Consider the following 20,810-nt stretch of genomic DNA (forward strand, 5'->3'; position numbering starts at 1 on the left):
TAAATACCATCAATCAAGGTAGTCAACTTGCAATCCTCCAAATGTTGCTGGCCTACCAATTACATTAACTCTATAGTTAGTAGTAAAGGATGATACACATTGCAGGCCAATAACCTTTGGAGAGGCACAGTTTGCCCATTCCTGTAATCATTATATAAATGAATTTACTTATGATTCAGAATTGGGGTGGTGTACCTTTAGAAATTTCACTTGGCATATTTAATATACAAAATTCAGCTTCAAGAAAGACTTCAAAATGTTACTGTATAGCCACAAATATGAAACAGCTTCAGCTCTAATGGCAATAGATGAGTAACATCAAGAGAATCTAAGGCACAAGGATCAGATAAACCAAAACAGAGAATGCCGGCTCTCTACCGCTAGACCACACATGGACAACAGCTACCTTCCTAGGAGCTCACTACTTCCTTCATGGATCTTACCTCCCAATGTTGCAAAGAAGCCCTCAATGGCACAGCCAACAGGACCAAATATGAAGTAGCCATTCCAGGCTGTGTAGAAGGTGACGGTGAAGCCAAAGCAGGCCATAAAGAGATCCGCTACTGCAAGATTAACCAAAATATAGTTGAGTGGCTGCCGTAATTTCTTATGTTTGAAGGTCACAAGTAGGGTGAGGATGTTGATGGGCAGCCCGGTGAAGATGAGGAAAAAGATGTAGCAGCATATGAGTTTATACTTCCAGGGCTCAGCTAGGTAATACTGGGGATATTCAAAGGGGCTCCGCACCACCCCTGTTCTATTGGATAATGGTACATAGAAATTGATGCCTTCTGTTCCATTCATGGTTTGCTTATTTAATCAATTACTATACTACAGTTTTCCTTCGTGTTCTTTCTAAGCCAATTTAACTTTGGGTTTCTCCACCCCCTTGCCCAACCTTAGTTATTTTTCTAAAAATTGTAAAAAAGAGAGCAAATCCCCTAAGGGAATGCAGAGCTGGTGCATCTGCCCTCATCTATGATCTGGGGCTGGCAGTGGCACGATCTGAAGGGGTTTTTTATATCCTCTGCCTTCCTCTTCTGGAGGAGAGGGAAGAGGGAGGAGGGAAGGATTAGGGCATCAGCTAACTTTATATGACAAGGGCAATGGGATTGAGAGGGGCTGATGTTTTAAGCACCTTCTAAGTAGCTAGTTGGCCCCAAAACCTGCCCTAAGGCGTCTTAGTTTCTATTAAGTGTTTTATATCACTTAAGAAGTTTGATTTATTTAGAAATGAGGGAACCTGGTTGAGATAGAGGTGGTACTGGAGCAATGTTAGGAAAAGTAGAAACAGAAAGACTTCCATCCATGTGAAAGAAATGTGCTTTTAAAATAGCAACTTTTATTTAATGACTTTTCCACCCACCCCTTCCCAGCATTATATTGTCAGATTCTGTGTTGCAAATCATATGGGCAAACATGAATATATACACAAGGAGCAGCAAGAGGAAAAATGTTTTGCTACATCCTATTGCTTAGCTTTAAAGCAACTGTGTGAGTGCTCATTTCAATGAAAGTGTGTCTATAACCCTGTAGTCGCAATATCAAGGAGCATTAAGGAAACAGTGCCACAGTGATGGCTAAGCCAAGACCCACATGTTATAGTGTGAAATTAAAATTCACTTTAAACTTCAGTGCAGCCAAAGATGCATGCAAGGCACCCTAGTTTTTCACCTACCATCATCTCCACTGCAGTATGGAGACAAGAGCAATACTGATCTTACAGGCTGCATTGTAAAGATCCTGGAAGCAGTGAAATGTAATGGCTAATGTAGTCGAACTAGGACTTGGGAGGTCCTAATTTCCATCCCCACTGAGCCATGAAACTCTGTGGGTGACTTTGAGCCAGTCACACTTCCTTAGACTTACCAAACAGGATTGCTGTAAGAATAAAGTAGGCAGCAGAGGGTCACGGAGGATGCCTTGAGTTCACTGGAAGAAAGCCAAGATACAAATGCAACTATTAAATAAAGCAACACTAGAGGTTGCAACTCTTATGCCCACTTACCCAGGGATAAGTTGCACTCAACCCAATAAAGTGTCCTTATGAGAATATCTGTACAGAATTGCACTGTATAGGCACTGTGTACATCTGAAATATCCTTTATTGTCCTGGATTTAAAAACAGGCAGCTCGTCATGAAATAACCTACTGCTCTGAATTCAGCTTAATTAAATTTTCCACTTTCTATTTCAGGTTTAAAGGCTATGTTAAAAACACTCACTATAAGTCATTTTGTGGCACACCACTGGGCTTGGCAGAAAATACATGGCTTCCTATCCAGAATGAAACTAAAGCTGGGCTAAACTCCTTCCCATCTTTGCAATGTCATTTCTCATTTCTTTGCACAAAGTTTCTTCCCATTTATTCTTTGGAACTGGGTCACGGTCAGAGATGCCATCCTGCTCGACATCGCTACATCCTCTTGACTGTCAGGAACACAGCACACATCCTTTCCAATAAAAACATCTGCACTAAAAGACAAGCAAGGAGAGAGAGAAAAACACCTGTGTCTCTGTAGGGGGGTGGGCTCCACAGCCTTAGGACTCCTTGACAAAAAGCACTTGTTTCCTCTCCCAAGTGTGATCCATGCTTAGGCTCAGAAAGTGGGGTGGCACTTTCTGCACAATCTCCAGTGGCGAACTGGAGAAATTCAGAGACTCCAGGGTTCACAGAACTGAATTTTCAGCATTCCATCGTAGCAGTAATACTTTTTTGCCCATTTTCTTCTTTTTTTAGAAATATTCTTATTTAATTATATTGTAAATTTTATTTATTTATTTATTTATTTATTTATTTATTTATTTATTTATTTATTTATTTATTTATTTATTTATTTATTTATTTATTTATTTTATATCCCGCCTATCTAGTCGATAGACCACTCTAGGCGGCTTACAGCCTTTTCCTCTTGTAAAGAGATTTATTTCTCTATAAACAGATTTATTCATTTATTTATTATGTTGCAAACATATTAATTTCTTTAGAAAAACTGAAGCAGCAATTCCCTTTCGTTCCAAAGCATTTTGCCCCACAGTGCATCTGGGGAAGGGCTCTAATGGTGTCATCTCATGGGCAAATAGCTCATATTTTGGGCCACTTGTGATGCTGTCCGGCAAGCAATTTCCCCTTGATCCTACGACATACAGGCAATAGCATTTCATCCTGACTTTGACCCATATCCAGCCTGGATCCTTTTGGTCCTGTGGCACAGCAATTCTTGGGGGGGGGGGCAAGTTGGAGTGATTCCCCAATAGACAGAAGGATCCCTTTAAGAGAGAGGTCGCTCCCAGCAAAGCAACCCCTTTCAGTGTGATCAGAGGCAATTCTTTCTTGCCATCTGATTGCACCCTAACAACATATCCTTCAAGCATCCTCCACAATACTAAGAATATGATCTTGTAATGTGATATAGCATCCTTCTTCACAACATTCTAGGGCAAGATGGCCCCAGATAAGAATATCAGTGCCACTACTTTCTGATAACAACATCACCTAGGAAAAAAACACATTTTTTTAAAAGCATGGGGATTTCCTTTGAAAAATGAATGGAAGCATCTGCTACTATGGACTTCCTCAAAGTGTTCTGAAGGTATTTAAAATTTATCCAGCCCATTGTCTGTGCATTTCTTTTTGCCACTTTAATTTTTTTGTACAAACATGCTGAAGAAGTTCCACTCAAAACTTTTTTTTCGAAAAGGCCCACTCCTTACCGTCGAGAAGACCAGGGCATCAAATGTTGACCTCGCTGTTTCAGCAGCTTCTAGAAAAAGAGATTATTTCTTAAGCATCTTGTTCCCAGGAGACTACTATGTGCTACCTATAAACAGAGCATATTGAAAAGGTAGAGGAAATGTTATTGAATAAATACAGTTGCTTTTCAAAGCAGCACTATTTGCTGGACAAACAAAAAAAAAATCTAAGAAAATATTCTGCACCTCCAGAAAACAGTATTTCAGTTATAAAATCAAAAACCAAAATAAGCTGGTACTATCATTTCTATTTCATATATATCACCATTTTTTGGTTTGTGCCAAAGGTAATGGATTTCTTTGTATTATCCAGTAGGGTAATAAAAACAGCTAGGTTGATCACCTTTCCATCTAAGCTTTCCTAATGACCCACTTCAGGCATTTCACGAAGTGTTACTGGCAAGGGGTCAACTGTTTTCCTATTGGGGAATCTGCTTTACACTTTGTAATCTTACGCTTTGCTGATTACTATAATATGTTAGCCTAATTTAGCAGACATTGAATCTTGGACAGAAGATCAGAAGTGTGTCAGAGATGGGCCATGTTACAGATGGATCTGGAGTCCAAAGCAAGAGGCAGACCTCCTAGGACCATTGCCAGGCTAGTTCTGGTTCACCTCAGTTTCTGGCGGTGACGTGGATTTCTACAAACTTTGAACACGCTAATTTATGTACAGAAATACAAATGTAGACTTAACTGCTCCACTTGAAACAGAAATACTTAGCACAGTGGGCATGAACTGACAGCCCATCTGCTGTCCAGGTACCTACTCTTGATGGGCACTTTCAAGATTCCTGCTCTCCCTTCTTTGGGTTCGTTAACCTATTCCCCGACCTATGATGAGGCAGTTTTTGTAAAATATCCTTAACAAATACTCCCAGTGCCAATGATTTTGTATTATATTCAGAATGTAATCAACATCACAAGACATGTTTTGTCCGAAGAGAAACAGCATTTCTTTTCTGTCCCACTGAAAAAAATAAAGTCACTGGGTTCTCCAGCAGACCCTCTCCTGCTGTTCACCTTCCCTGCACTGAGAAAGCTCCCCCTCAGGAAGTGAGATGTCAATCCGTCTCACAGCTTTGCAGGGATTGTGGGGGTGTTAAGGAGGCTCTTCAGCTACTGTTTCTAAAACCATCTTGACAATTTGCCATTAGATGTGCAAGGGGAAAAGCTTTTCCATGGCACTGCATGTACCATACCTGCCTCTATTGCTACCTGGCTGTACATCAATCTTCAATCCGTTTTCTTCAAAAATATGAAGGCATGTTGGTTGTTCTTTTACCATCACAGCCATCCCAAAAGTGGTGGCTGCACATTTCAACTGTGTCATGCCAAACGACAACAACACTGGAAATTGAACACAAGCAGAGCTTGGAATTTTGCCATTGCTTTTAAGTTTTTTTTAAAAAAAATCATTATCATTATTTTACAATTAGTAGGGTTTTTGTTTTGTTTTGCCATAACATATTACATTTTTTTAAAAAAATAATTTTATATTTGCCTTTCTAAAAATGTTTCTGCATCCATATCAATGCATTCTCGATGACAATCCCACCTTCCCTTAGAGAATAGAAATGGGTGGGACTGCTGCCTTCCACTTCTCTGGAAAATATTGGCAGACCCACAGTTTTAGAGGTAAATATAGGACCTATGACATTGGCATTCCATTGGTAAGGATGGGGGGAAAACATTTTTTGACATAATAAGCAACCAGGATGGCTAGTCCAAAAAAAAAAAACACTTTGTAGTGCCCAAGCAATGCTTCTCATCTCTATACACTCTTCCAAGCCAAGCTTTGAAATTGTCTTACCTACAGTTTCTAGTCCTTTGAAATGCTAATGATATCCAAAGCCAGAGGCCTTGGAGAATGGGTAGTGGGGGCCAATGATGACTGGGAAGTCTGTTTATCATGTATGAACATTGGAAGAGTCACATCATGTATGAATATTGGAAGAGTCACATCGTCACATCGTATGAATACTGGTAGAGTCACATCGTCACTCAGAATGGATCAGGAATTCAATAAAAATGTGGAGGTACTAGTCGAAGGCCCAGATGGATATAATCAGTCCATCCTTTCTAGAGATCTGGGTCCTCCGTGAAATCTAATTGAGTGGGGAGAAAGAATCAGGTACTTTGTTGTGATTATTTGCTGTGACGTATCCTCCAATGTATGGTAACCCAAGAAATAATTAGAAGCCCTGCTCATTAACAGCCCTGCTCAGGGCTTGCAAACTCATTGCTATAGCTTTCTTTATGGAATCAATCCCTTTTTTAATCTGGACCTCCTGTTTTTTCTGCAGCCTTCAACTTTTCCTAACATTATTATCATTTTCAGAGAGCCTTCTCTTATGATGTGCCCAAAACACAATAGCCTCATTTCTAACATTTTTGCTTCTAGAGAGTTCAGGCTTAGTTTGATCTAGCACCCATTTATTTGTCTTTTTGACAAATAATGGTATCCACAAGTTTCTCTTCCAGCACTATATTTCAAATGAATTGATTTTATTTTCCTCCCAATTTTCTTATCACTCAGCTTTCTCACCCATACCTTGTAATTGGTAATACAATAGTGTCAATGATGTTGGCCTTGGTCTCCAGGGACACATTCCTATACCTGAGGATCTTTTGAGGATCAGCTTCATAGTTGCTCTTCTGAGTCTCAGGATGCAACTAGACAATCATGCTGTCTTTGGCTGGATCAGGCTAAGTAGCATTGTGTTGAAGTGTGGTATGCCATTTAGATCAATCTTTGTGTTCACATGCAAGCACAGGGTGGTTTGGGGACAAGAAACCACACTGCACCTCAAAGCAACCCCATTTAGCTTGTTCATCCCTTGTCCACCTCCATGTCCTCACATCCTATGCTGTCTCTCCCCACCACTTCAATGTCTCTGGCTTCACACTCCCCACTTACCCCTCCATCTCCTAACAAGAAAGAAGTTATTTGTGCTATATTGCCACATGGCAATCTCTCCTCCTTCTGCTCCTTTCCCCCCTCAGTTTTCTTCCTGGGTGGGGGGTAGGGAGAAGGAGAGAGGCAGTAGGCAGGCATTCCATTAGGTATGATCAGACAGGGAAAGAGCTTGCCCTTGGGACTGCTTGTGGCACAGTCCAAGGCAAGCTATTTCCCAACAACCACATGATATATGGGGGAGTGCAAACCAGCCCAACCACAATCCATGTATGGACCAATTTATGTAGTCTAGTGGAAGAGTTACACTTTTCAGGGACTGGGGTGGAGTGATCCCTCCATGGACAGAAGAGTCACTTTAAGGGAGATTGCTCAAAGCAGACTGACCCTTTGCAGTGCAATGATACTCAATCCTTTCCTGTTGTTTGATCATGCCCTACTTTTTTCCAAAGAGCCCCAAGAGTATATCTTAGTTCTGGATTTTGCAGGGGAACATGTGTCACTGCTTTTTAGTTGACAAGAGTTCCATGGGGAGGACAGAAGAAGGAGAGAAGAGTGTGAGAAGGAGAGGAAAACAGGATGCTAGAGTCATCAAGGAGGAAAACTGCAAATTATTGGTAAGTGGTATAGTACTTGAATTGTTTCAGTACTTGATGTTGGCTTGCCTTAATCTATAACCCAAGTTAGATAGTGATGGATTCTACAGAAGAAGGGGGGAAAGATTGGAAGATGAGGATCTACACTATGTACAGCAATGCACCTTCCAGCTGAATACATCAATGTCACCTCAAAGAAACATCCACCAGTACCACTTTGGTTTCATACTATTGGTCACACATGCAAGAAATTGAACTAAAATGGAGTGATCCCACCTGCACTTTTAAAAAATGTAGTCAGTGTCAGTGATCCAAATAGGTACAGATGGCCATGGAAAATGAATGTTTCTTCTTTTGTGATAAGATGTATGTCATGTAATAAGTTATCTGTAATTAGATTGAGGTAGACCATTCCAACAGGGTGACCAAATGCACAAGAAAAAAAACATCCTGTAATACAGCTGCCCTCACAGTCTTCTGATTTCTTGGCTGCAGTCTCCATTTGGATTGGTGTGTAAATCAAGACATACAACGTATTTAACAATATCAGTTTCTACACCATCAACCTTAAAGTTATGTAGTCCTTCCGTAGTCATAATTTTTATTTCTAAATGTTCAACTGCAGTCCTCCCCTTGCATTTTGACTCTTTTTTCCACTTTCATCAGAAGTCTTTTCAAGTCATTGCTGCTTTCTGCCAGTAATGTGATGTCATCCACATATCTTAAATTATTATTATTGTTTCTGTATCAATTTTCACTCTTCCTTCAACTGAATCTAACTTTCTGTATGATATATTCTGCATACAGATCCAACAGACAGAGATAAAATAACACCCTTGTTTGACTCCTTTGCCTATAGGAAATGATTCTGTTTCTTCATATTCTCCATAAGCACAGTAGCTTCTTGTCCACAATACAGGACAAGTGTAGAGGCACACCTATCTCTTTGAGAACAATCCATATCTTCATATCCTTACCTAATTTTCCAGAGGGGAGGGCATAATTGTGTTAGTCTGCTGGAAAGAAACAACCAAAAAATCTTGTGCACATTGAAGACTAATAACCTTTATTTGGCATTAGCTTTGTGAACTACAGCACATTTTATCAGACACATGGAGTGGGCTCCATGATCACTGCATATGGTGACAGCAGCCACGAAATTAAAAGACACCTGCTTCTTGGAAGGAAAGCAATGACAAACCTGGACAGCATCTTAAAAAGCAGAGACATCACCTTGCCGACAAAGGTCTGCATAGTCAAAGCTATGGTTTTTCCACTAGTGATGAAAGTGAGAGCTGGACCATAAAGAAAGCTGACCGCCGAAGAATTGATGCCTTTAAATTGTGGTGCTAGAGGAGGCTCTTGAGAGTCCCCTGGACTGCAAGGAGAACAAACCTATCCATTCTAAAGGAAATCAACCCTGAGTGCTCACTGGAAGGACAGATCCTGAAGCTGAGGCTCCATTACTTTGGCCATCTCATGGGAAGAGAAGACTCCTTGGATGTTGGGAAAGTGTGAAGGCAAGAGAAGGGGATGCCAGAGGACGAGATGGATGGACAGCGTCATCGAAGCAACCAACATGAATTTGACCCAACTCCGGGAGGCAGTGGAAGACAGGAGGGCCTGGCGTGCTCTGGTCCATGAGGTCACAAAGAGTCAGACATGACTTAACGACTAAACAACAACAACAGTTCTCAAAAGCTTATGTCAAATAAAACTTATCTTTAGGCTCTTTAGCAAGATTTTTTTAGTGTTCTTACATACTATTGTAGCAAAAATTTGATGATCTGGACCATGATGTCTGTGGCTATTTCATAACTTAGAATCCAAACCAAACTGTTCTTTGAACAGTTTCTTTTCCTCAGAGTATTGCAAGATGTGAGGGAAAAGAAAAAACTTGAGATGCTCTATAAAATTCCCAAGTATGTGTTGCAAAGTTAGGATTCCCTATATCTCAAGGGTTTCATTTCTACTTACTATTTCATTTGCCCCATAAAAGGCTACTAAATTCACATCTGTGCAACTGAAAGGAAATAAATATGTGTAATTAACCCTAGCAAACCTTTCCAGGGCTCTCATAGCTCAGCTGCAGAATTTCAGCTACAAACTGAGCACAGTTTAAAACAGTAAAATGATAGCTTTTTTTTTCAAGTGGAGACTCACTTTTTATGTCAGCTTGTTTCCTTTCTTTTACTCATCAGGTGTGTATTTGACATGGGAATTTGTGCCACCAGCATTCATAGAAATCCAATTTAGTCTCATAATTGGTGGCTGAGGGGCTGTCACTGATGGATTGCCTCAGACATCCAACACTCCCTGTGGACAATACCTAAATATACACAGCAGACATTTTTTTAAAAATCCCCTGCTACCATCTGATAAGATAGTGTGCACGTACATGCACACACACACACACACACACACACAGAGAGAGAGAGAGAGACAGAGACAGAGACAGAGACAGAGACAGAGACAGAGAGACTTATGTAGATATTCACTCCACCCTGTTGCTTGATGCCATTTTTATTGTGGCCATACAAAATGAAAAAAGGCAGGGTGTGCTAAACCTGTCTTTGTAATATTTCTTGCCACGGGGGGCAGGGGGAGGAACACTGCAGCTCTTACATGGTGGGTGCGACTCTGGCAACAGCTTCATGTACAGGCTGTGGCAAAATGAAAGATAGCCACACTCCTAGAATCACATAAAAACAAATGACTAGCCTGCATAATCGCACATGTGCTCAAGAACAGGAGTCAGAGATAACTTTTGTGAGCATGTACAAAGACACGGAAGAGGGATGCAATATCAACATTTAAACAACACAAACCAGTATCCTCCTGTTGCCTACATGCAAAACAGAAGGGAAATGTCAGACGCACACACACACACTGCCCTCCACACCAGCATGCTCTCTTGTGCTCACTGATTCTCTCACTGGTTGCAAGATCAAAGATCAATGACACAACAGGTCACACAGATGGGAACCTGATGGAGTGGGAGGGGGGGTTTACACCCTTTCCCTTCCATTCAACATTTACTGTAGCCACAGATTTGGCACAAATTTTTGCATCTAATAAATGGCAAACATATTCTGAAGAATAGACAAGGAAGTATTAGGCATATGTTCTATTGCCTGTTTTCTGCAGGACTTAAAGGAAAGGGTGAGATAATTATAGCATTCAGTTAATAACAGTTAGAAATCATCATCATCATTCATCTCTTATTAAAATAAACATCCTGAATGCAGACATACTGGCTGCCAAAACAGATGCGATTTCCTACAGCAAGGGTTCACTACACAAAGTGTCAAGTGGGGAACAGCAATTGGCCATTATGGTTTTCTAAAGCCTCTCATGCTTGGGTGCTACTGGCTTGAGTGTAACATGTTTGATCCTGAAATATGTTTCCATTGCAGAATGGAGAAGAACTTGGAGCAGCACAGTAACTCTCAAGGGGTGAACTTCCTAACACTTAGAGCAGTCTAATTCCACAGATAAAGAGAGAAAAACTAGTTATAAGTCAATGAGATGATGATTAATCCGGAACAAGTGTAAAGAAAACCACTTTGCAAAACAAGCCTATGCACCTCTTCTCAATATAAGCAAGGTAGTTAACAGTGAAGGTCTTTGCTCTGCTCTGTTGGTACAGGAATTGTATTGCGAATGTGGGTCTTTATATTTTATGTCAGGAGCATTTCCACCACTGAGTATTTTATCCCATCAATCTGATGTGTCATACGGTTCACCCACAAAAATAGGAGGACATGTACATATGATAGAGCAGCTGCCACTCCATGTAGTAACTTTTTCAGAAAGAACACCACATCAGCAATTTTGAGCACATCTGTTCAAACTCTCTCCTCATGCATAGAACTGTCAGCAATGTGTAACAGGCAAAACAACTATGGCACCATGCAGCAAACCCATCATAGGAATAAATTGCAATGGAGCAAGTCATTCCTATAACCATCCCACTATTTTATGCCATCAACTTGATAGCATCCCTATAGGATTCACCCCTGGGAATGTAGGGATCTCAGATAATGCCCCAATTCATTTGTCAAGGATGTCTGTCAAAGCTCCACCCATGCTCTTGAAAACATAATTAAATGTTGGTCAACATCTTATTAGGTATGCCTTCCAGCATGACAACTGGTATCAATCTTGGGTACAAATTGCTGTCAGTTAAGAAGTTCATACAGCCATATGTTGAGGCATGTAACAGCAAATATTTATGTTAACTTCTCAGTTTGTGGCAATCCTCTGTTTTTACACTGATTGTGTAGCATCAGTGTAAAAACACAATAGGATTTGAACCACTGTGAACAGCCTGTTGTATATTCCTTTCATTCAGTTTTGTTGCTGTTGTTGTTTATATTTATATCCTGCCTTTCTTCTACCTTGGAATTCAAGGCTTGGGATATGCTGGTTATGTTCCATCCAAGCACTAACCAAACCTAGGTGTAAGAATATCAAAAGAAGGGTCTGCCTATGTTTCCTATGAAATACAAACTTTGGTTCATGAAAGCAAGCCTTGCTGGCTTCTGTAAGGTCAGCAAGAGAAAGGTGGTAACTGACAAGTGGTGCATGAGGCAATGGTATATGACTGACAGCACCAGGGTCCTCAATGTTACCAAATAGCTAACCATAGGCTAACTGCAGGTGGAAAGCCCCTACGCAAAGCGAGAACGGTGGGATGCACTAGAGACGGATGATGGACATGAACTAGAATGTACTTAGCTTATAAAAGTTGCATCAACATATGAAATGTTCGCCTTATGCCACAAGAGACTTCCAGACTCTTGTTGTTCTGCGTCTCTAATCACACTTAGATCTTGTGATTTACAATAAAGTGCTTCTGTCTTAGAACAGCCTTTGTTTAAAGTGATTATTTTTTAACATGGGCCTTTTAATCTTCAGCTGCATGGTTTTAATTTGGTTCAGTAAATCCAAGACAAAAAGATGCTTGCTACTTGGGTTAACAATATCCTTAAAAAAAACTCATTATTTTCTTAAGGTACATTAACAACAGTTTAAAGTGTATCCCAGTACCCACAGTGTGTGAATCATCAAGCTGTGGCACTGCGTAGTAGCAGGCATTCATGCGCAGGCATTTACTAAGTTGTACTAGAGACAAGATGGGTTCACCCACTCACAAGGATTCAGGCTCCAACTCTATACAAAGTCAGCCAGGACATGGTCAGTTTATACCTGAGTAGACCTGAGCTGAAACTCCTCTATTGCAATAAACCAGGTGTATCTGCTGCAGGTTAACTGCAAACAGGTGTGACCCCACCTAAATTGCAGTATTTTTCATAAATTGTAATCCTATATACTGCAGTGTGAGTGTGTTTGCCGACTGTTGTCATGGACATATCAGGGATTGGGCATGTTGTCCCATGATGGAAACGTCATGCCCTGTTCCCTCCCTCCCATCCTGTTTTGATTTTTTTTAGTAAAGGTGTTTATGCACCTCTCCAGATGGGCAATTTTAAATATGGGATTAAGAAAAGGAATCAGTCTTCCACATGGGCACTCAAACCAACAAAGAGAAAAAGATTCAAAGATACAACAGCAGTCGAGGAAAAGCAGAGGATGGTGAATGGGGGAAGTGGAGAAGGAGCTAGCAGACAGCAGACAACTGTCGAAAAAAGAGGGCAGTCATATAGCACCTGAAGCTGTGATATATCTGTAAAACTCAGAACAGAAAACAATCAGTCAGGGCTCCATTTTGAACTGCTCTATATCTTGGCATCACATGCTATGGCTCCAGTCACTGTGAAGCCGATCTGGTTTTTCTGCAGAGTGTAGGATCAGCCTCAGGATTCAGCTGTTCACTTCTAGAATAATAACTCTAACAAAACAACAACAAAACACCATCCAACAGACTCCCCCAAAAAATAAAGAGATAAAACTGGTATAGTTGCTGGGACAGAAACAGGGGGAGTGTGACCCTGTTGATACTCCTGGACCTCTCAGCGGCTTTCGACACCATCTACCATGGTGTCCTTCTGGATAGACTGGCTGGGTTGGGAGTTGGGGGCACTGCTTTACAGTGGATCTGCTCCTTCCTGGTTGACCGTGTCCAGAAGGCGGTGCTGGGGGACAGTTGCTCTGCCCCATGGCATTTATGTCATGGGGTTCCTCAGGGCTCAATACTGTCCCCCATGCTGTTTAAAATCTACATGAAACCGCTCGGAGAGGTCATCAAGAGGTTTGGGCTGAGAAGTCAGCTATATGCTGATGATACTCAGCTCTACCTCTCGATTTCTACGAATCCAGGTGAGGTGGTTTCTGTGCTGAACTCGTGTCTGGACCTGATAATGGACTGGATGAGGGCTAATAAATTGAAACTCAATCCAGACAAGATGGAAGTGCTGTTTGTGGGTGCTTCGCCAAACAGGCTGGAGGGCCATTTCCCTGCCCTGAATGGGATTACACTCCCCCTAAGGGACAGGGTCCACAGCCTGGGGGTACTCCTGGACCCCAGTCTAACTCTGGAAGCCCAGGTGGACTTGGTGGCCAGGGGCACCTTCCTTCAGCTGCAGAAATTGGAGCAGCTATGGCCCTACCTGGACGAGCACAGTCTCATGACAGTTACACACACACTGGTAACATCTCGTATAGATTATTGCAATGCGCTCTACGTGGGGCTGCCTTTGAAGACGGTCCGGTGACTGCAGCTGGTCCAGAATCGAGCTGCATGGCTGGTGAGTGGTTGAGCCGCTAGGGGATACATCAAGCCAATTCTGATTAAATTACATTGCCCGGGCCCAATTCATATTGGCATATATTGACATATAAAGCCCTAAACGGCTTGGGCCCTGGATACCTGAAGGACCGCCTCTTTCCATATGAGCCTACCGGCAGTTAAGATCTAGCCAGGGGGCCCTTTTGAAAGAGCAGTCCCTCAAGGAAGTAAGAGGGATGGCTTGTAGACAAAGGGCCTTTTCGGCAGCTGCCCCCAGACTATGGAATGCTCTCTCGACTGAGATTTGTCTGGCGCCGACACTGATGACATTTCGGCGCCAGGTCAAAACCTTCCTGTTCCAGAAGGCTTTTAATTGAAATAATATCAACTGTGGGTCCTGATGGCAATTTTTAGAGTATCTATTTTAATTGTTTTTTTAATATTTTAATTGTATTTTAAATGTTGTAGGCCGCCCAGAGACCTTTGGGTAGAGTGGGTGGCATATAAGTTAAATAAATAAATAAATAAATAAATAAATAAATAAATAAATAAATAAATAAATAAATAAATAAATAAATAAATAAATAAGGATGAGGAACTGAGCAATTGTTCTCCACCTCTCAAGAGGGCAAGTTATTTTACAGCACTATACAAGAGCAAGGAAAGAAAATCAAACAGATGTTTGCACAAAGTAAGCAAAACTGCTCACAATAATATTTCAATGCAACTAATGCTATGATGTAAATTGTACAATTTATATGAAATGATTATGGGTGACATTTTCTTGCACGGACTTTAAAGAGTGAGAAGCATCCAAGAGAGTATTTCTGTATCTTTTAACAATAAATCATTCCGTGCTTGCTGTGTCTGTGCTTTGCCTTTCAATGGAAAGGGGCATCAGGACCGTGCAGACAGTTTGCAACAGTTATGAAACCCTGAACAGGAAGAATAGCACTCTTTGTCTTCTCTTCATCTGAGGACAAGGAATCATGCAAAGCAAAAAGCAAAGTGTGTTGTTTATATACCGCCTCATAGTGCTTAAAGCACTGTCTGGGCGGTTTACAAGTTAATTATTTAGGTTGTTGTGGGTTTTTCAGGCTCTTTGGCCGTGTTCTGAAGGTTGTTCTTCCTAACATTTCACCAGTCTCTGTGGCCGGCATCTTATTATTCAGGACTTGACAGTTCTTCAAGGTGTCTCATGAAGTTGAGAGTCTAATTTTGCAAGAAGTACCCAGCTAGTACTCTTTGCTTTCTCACTGACCACCAACAGGACTCAGAACAAAATTCTGTTGCTGATACAGTATAAGGGAGATGTGAAGAGCATGTGTTATAGTTTGAATCATGTTGGTGACTCTTTGAACCAGGGCTCAGGAACCAAGGGGAATACACTTAATTAAGTGTGCCAAAGTAACTTGCATTATAATCCTGTGCATATCTACTTGGAAATAACCTCACCGCATTGATTGCGATATTCCCAGAAATGTGTGCACTAAACTGCAGGCTTGTACTTGTAGTAGCAAATTAGCACAGTCCTTTACAAAAGGCTAAAGCCAGCCTCTCCTGTTCTTCCCTGTGCTGTTCTCAAGCTTCTTTTTTCCTTCTTTGGAGGCAATCGTTTTTGTTCCCTTTCATAGTATATTTTTATTTTTAAAGAGCCTCTACTTTAAGCAGCCCTCTATGAGTCCTTTCAAGTATGAGCCAGGCCTTTTTTGCCAGCTCCAAAATCATGCCTTGCTTCAGCCTGCTCGTTTTTCATTGTAGGCATTCCTTCAATGGGAGAAAGGTCCAAATTTTTTAAGTAGAGCTCTCCCTCTAATCTCTGGCATATGCCAAGCATCATTGCCCTGATCTGATCACCCTGTAAGCTCTAACCCCTTTCTCCTCCTCCTCCCTCTCCCGGGATAAGAGAGATGGAAAAAAATCAACGTCATGCCGACTTAGAAAGTAGGTTGCTCCCAAAGTTGCGTGAACACAGAGCTAGGGTGGAGGGAGGTTTTATGGAACAGAAGGCCAAGGGATAGGAAGAACATCTTTGTCACCTATATGCACTGATCCTTTGGCTACAGTGTGAAAGGACAGAGAACTAGGACACCTCTAATGAAGCAGCAAAAAATCAGGCCACCCCGTTCAATCATCAGCACATCATGTAGGAAGGCTCTGCCATAGCTTCCTCTCATAAAAGTGTGTGAATAACCAGACTATGTGCCTCTGAATGCAGAAGACCCACAACTATCACTAAACTACTTACTGTTTACCATTTATTGTTAAGAGCCTTTAACAGAGTCAAATCCCATTTATTTCTCAAACACATTTAAGTCGCCTAAACTAGTTAGCCTTATCTCTTGGGAATTAATTGTACATTACATGAAGGTTGAGACGGACAGGTGAGGTCAAGGCTGCCTGTTACAAGGTATGTTCCTTCCATTCAGTTATCTTTACCCAGCTGTCAATCCATTTTATTTCATAAGATGGACCCGCAAGCTTTGTTTGTTCATAACCGTTTCACAAATTCCAAAATTTCACCTCTCATATATTATCAGTGAGGAAATTTCAGTGAGGAAATTGAAACCAGAACATTAAAACGCTACCCTTAAGTTATGCTCCTCTGAATGTTTAAGGATAGGCTGCCCAAATAATTCTGTGGAATCAAGCCCCCCCCCCAAAAAAAACCACACTTCCTTCTATTGTGTAAATAAACATCCATAAGGACAGCCACAAAAAGATATTAATTTATTTAATTTCTACCCTGCCTTTCTCCCAGTAAAGGAGTCCAAGCTGGCTTACAAACATTTAAAAGAGAAATATCATAACAATTAAAAATACAAAAAAAAACATCATTCAAACCAGTTAAACCTAGTCAGTGTGAAAATGCATTAAATAAAATCCTTTGAAAAACAATGTAATGCCTCATTTAAAATGATCTTTTAAAAATAACTTCCTCCCATGTATATTACTATATATTAACTGGAGACAAGTCCCATAATGTTCGCTGGGGCTTACTCCCTTGTAAGTGTGTGATCGCATGGCTATACAGCTAGCATTTTGGACCACTTGCAATGCAGTCCTGTGTGAGCTATTTCTACAGAATGTATAGGGAAGAGCACTCTAACATAAGCCCAGTCTGTGCCCAAGATTAACCTTTTTTGTTCCAGCAGTAGGGCTACTACTTTTGGGGCCAGGCTAGAGTGATTCCCTGACAGACAGAAGAGACACTTTATAGGAGATCACTCCTGTTTAAAGGTGGGCACAAACCACAGTTCAGCAGATCGGCGTGAGTCGGCCCATTGAGGCCACAGGTGTTGCGTGAGCACTCTGGATTCCATGCCCCAACTCCTCCCACAGACATCCCTGTCAGAAGCAGCACTACAGGCTTCTCTGCCCCTCTTCCTCTTCTGAGTGGGTGCCCACAGGCTGGGAGTGGAATCGAGGGCACCTGCGCGACACCTGTGGGCCTGATCAGCCAAACCGTGACAAACCACCCTTTCTAGTACAATCAGACACTCACATAGATCACACCCTAGGAGTGTTTGGAATGATATCCGTGATATCCGTGAATACACAAATACACAGACATAGTACCAACTGACATCTCTGGTAATATAAGTGCGTCTCTTGAGTAAAACTGTACACTATGACAATGGTTTCTTATTTTCATGCTTTTTTGTGCTCACATTTGGTCATTTTTGGTGAGCAGCTTCTTTCCCCTTGTTCAGTCTTCACTGGTTCATCAATAATAATAATATGGCAGATAGCACGGTCCTCATCTGACATGGATTTAGAGTTCTTATCCGGTCACTGCTGAACAGTCAACAGATGAAGACCTCAGCTAAACTCATGAAAGGAAAATGATACAAGGCTGAAGAACAGCTTTTTAGTGCATGTCTGGGCATGAACTGAGTTTTCCCCAACTTTCTCTCCACTGGTAACAGAGTTAGCAAGTGATAGGTTTAATCTGAAGCATCTTGAGGGATACCAAGCTGTTTTAAATAACCCTGAAGCTGTGTAACCCTGCTCCTCCCACAGAAAAAAACAAAAACACCCTCTGTATGTTCTCTCTCTAAAAATGTGCACAACCACTTTGTAAAACTGTAGGTCAAGAGTTCTTTTAAAAACAAAGTTTTTTAAAAAAGGAAAGAGGAATGGGAAAGGCAGTGAGCTTTGAAAGAATGAAGTCACCCCTCAACTGCTACCCTCCCCTATGGTTTTGTGCTCCTATATTTTTATTCATGAATTTCAGAACAATAACCAGTAATTTTGGCACCCAGAGCTTTGTTGCCCTTATGCAACAAAGATGTGACCTGTATTGTTCAATCATTGTTGCAAGCAATCATGGTTAGGATGGCCTCCACAAAATATATGCTGGGAGTCAAACTAAGAGTTAAGAAAAATTTATATTTCCTATGATTAATACCTTTTCTTCCCTCCAGTAATGGGATTTTTCCAGAGATACATGCCTCAGCAATAAGACTTGCAAAGGAAGTTCATGTTTACCTTCCAAGGGCCAATGACAAAACAGCAAGCTCCAGTGGAAAACATGAGATGAGAAAAATGTGTTTTCTACCATGTTAAAGACTTATCTAGTCAGGCCCTTTGCCAGCACAACCAGAGAACTCAGTACTATCTAATTCTACTAAAGTTATTGTATTGTGACTAGACATGGGGATGAATTAAAACATGGATCATGATATTCGTGACAAATCACTGATTTGTTAAATATTCATCCCTTCATATTCATCAGTTCCAGAGAGCCCGACGAATACGAAGGGATTAATATTTCCCCCATTTTTATTCGTCCCCCATACGAAGAGAGGGAAGGCTAGCCTTCCGTCTCTTCCTATGGCTTTCCAATTCTGCCAATCAGCTGATTGGCGGGCCAATAAGCAGCTAGCCATCCCCACAGCCAGCCACCTCAACAGCCTATCCCCACCCCTTCCCCTCCCTACCTTAGCCGCTGCCGCCATCCATCACTGCACACTGCCGCCGTCATCTACATCCACCCCCTGCTGCTGCCATCCATCGCTGCCCACTGCGGTGGCCTCTGCAGCCACAGCCTGTCATAAGGGACACTGGCTGCACTTTGCAAAGATGGCAGCTGCAGCTTCTTTTAGGGAAAGAAAGTTGCAGCCAACATCTTTGCAAAGGGCAATCTGGATTCCCTTAGCCTGACTTAAGGGAATCCAGGCTGCCCTTTGCACAGATGGCAGCTACAGCTTCTCTTAGGCAGGGAAGCTGCAGCCACCATCTTTGCAAAGGGCAGCCTAGATTCCCTTAAGGCAGGCCATAGTGGCAGAAGCCATCGCAGCAAGCGGTGCTGGGTGGTAACTGCGGAGCCCGCCATGGCACATGCCTCTGTGGATAGTGGCAGTGCAGACTGTGGCAGCCAAGTTAGAGAGGCGACAGGGGTAGTGGGAAGGGGGCAGGGGGACAGGATGTGGGGGTGGAGGGGTCAGCTTTTTTTAGACTGCCCTTTGAACCAGCGAATATATTCATGCTTCATCGGTTCATGGGGAGGATATTCGTGCTCCATCCTTTGTCAACTTTGATGGATCACGAAGCATGACGACTCACCAAAATGGCGATTCGTCCCCATCTTTAATTGTGACCTATTACAAAAGAAATAGTCAGAAATACAAAGGCACTTTCCAAAGATGAAATAACTTTCTGCAAAACAACAACAACAAAAAACCACCTATTATGAAGGCAACTGATTATTCAGTTCCACCATCAAATGTCCTTTGTCTTCTACCAAAATAGTTAATGAGAATTCTCAAGCTAAATTTCTTGGCCAGGCTTAAACTATGCTTCTTTATTCATTAATCTACATTCTCACACAGCAACCTCTCCTGTTGAGTCTCACGAGCTGTTGAAGCCGTTGAAATTAGAAACACATTAAATTGTTAAGATTTAATTGTCAAGATTTAATGATATTTCTATGTGTCCTTCTGAAATCTGGAAAGTATTTCTCAAGACTTTGAAATAAAATGCTTTGATTTTTTTTTACTCTCTTTTATCATACATGCACATCACTGCTTTGCTATATATATTACTTTTAGAATCACTGGTAAATCAGTATGTATGAGCAAAAATGCTGTATTATTTTTCTTTCGCAAAGCTACACAAGAGCACCTTCAAAGAGGAAGGGGAGTTACATCTGTGCAGAAAGCACAAGCACTGGTTGCTGGTTAAAAGGCTACATTGACCATGTAGCTGAAGAATCTCTCTATAATGCAAACCAACCCCCCCCCCCCCCTCACTTTCATATTGTCTTCATAGCTGTTTCACATTTAGGCTTTTTATTTTACTTATTTTAAAATTAAATTAAATTTAAAAATTTTGCTGGGCTCTCAGGTACGGATCACCATCAACATTTGATATTGTTAAAATGAGCAAAAAAACATTTTGTTGTGGGTTTTTGGAGCTGTCTGGCTATGTTCTGGAGAGTTTTTTTTTCCTAACGTTTTGCCAGTCCCTGTGGCTGGCATCTTCAGAGGACAGAAGCTAGAATTCTGTCTGACCCACAACAACCACAACAACTATTGGATCCCAGCCATGAAAGCCTTTGAGAACACACACACAAAAATTTATTTGAACTTCTAGTCATCTTCTTAAATAATAAAAACCATCAAAATATACTGTAAAACCTACCCAGTGTCACACAGTCTATTCCCCTATATTAAAATTTTCAGAAACATCTTTAGGAGAGGGATAACATACCATGAAAAATATTCCTTAGGCCATGAAATAACCAATTGCTTGCTGTGGAAAATATATAGCCTTAAATAATTTTATCAAAGCAACTGAGAAACATTCAATTTAGATGTCAATAATTTACAACCTTTAATTTTTCACAAAGG

At 41.3% G+C, this 20,810-nt stretch overlaps 1 protein-coding gene across 1 annotated transcript in view; it reads right to left on the bottom strand.

Annotated features, from left to right (window-relative positions):
• The window catches only part of LOC110080195 (green-sensitive opsin), a 37,414-nt gene extending 24,085 nt beyond the window's left edge, over window positions 1-13,329 (bottom strand). Inside the window, exons 1-2 of the mRNA XM_078392601.1 lie at window positions 3,714-13,329; window positions 444-1,932 (exon numbers count right to left, since the gene is read on the bottom strand). Of these exons, the coding sequence (XP_078248727.1) occupies window positions 444-804 (361 nt within the window). The 5' untranslated portion in view covers window positions 805-1,932; window positions 3,714-13,329. The remainder of the gene's footprint in view (window positions 1-443; window positions 1,933-3,713) is intronic.
• Between the last annotated feature and the right edge of the window lie 7,481 nt (window positions 13,330-20,810).

The sequence above is a fragment of the Pogona vitticeps genome, chromosome 4 (assembly GCF_051106095.1).
Source record: "Pogona vitticeps strain Pit_001003342236 chromosome 4, PviZW2.1, whole genome shotgun sequence".
NCBI classification, from domain to species: domain Eukaryota; kingdom Metazoa; phylum Chordata; class Lepidosauria; order Squamata; family Agamidae; genus Pogona; species Pogona vitticeps.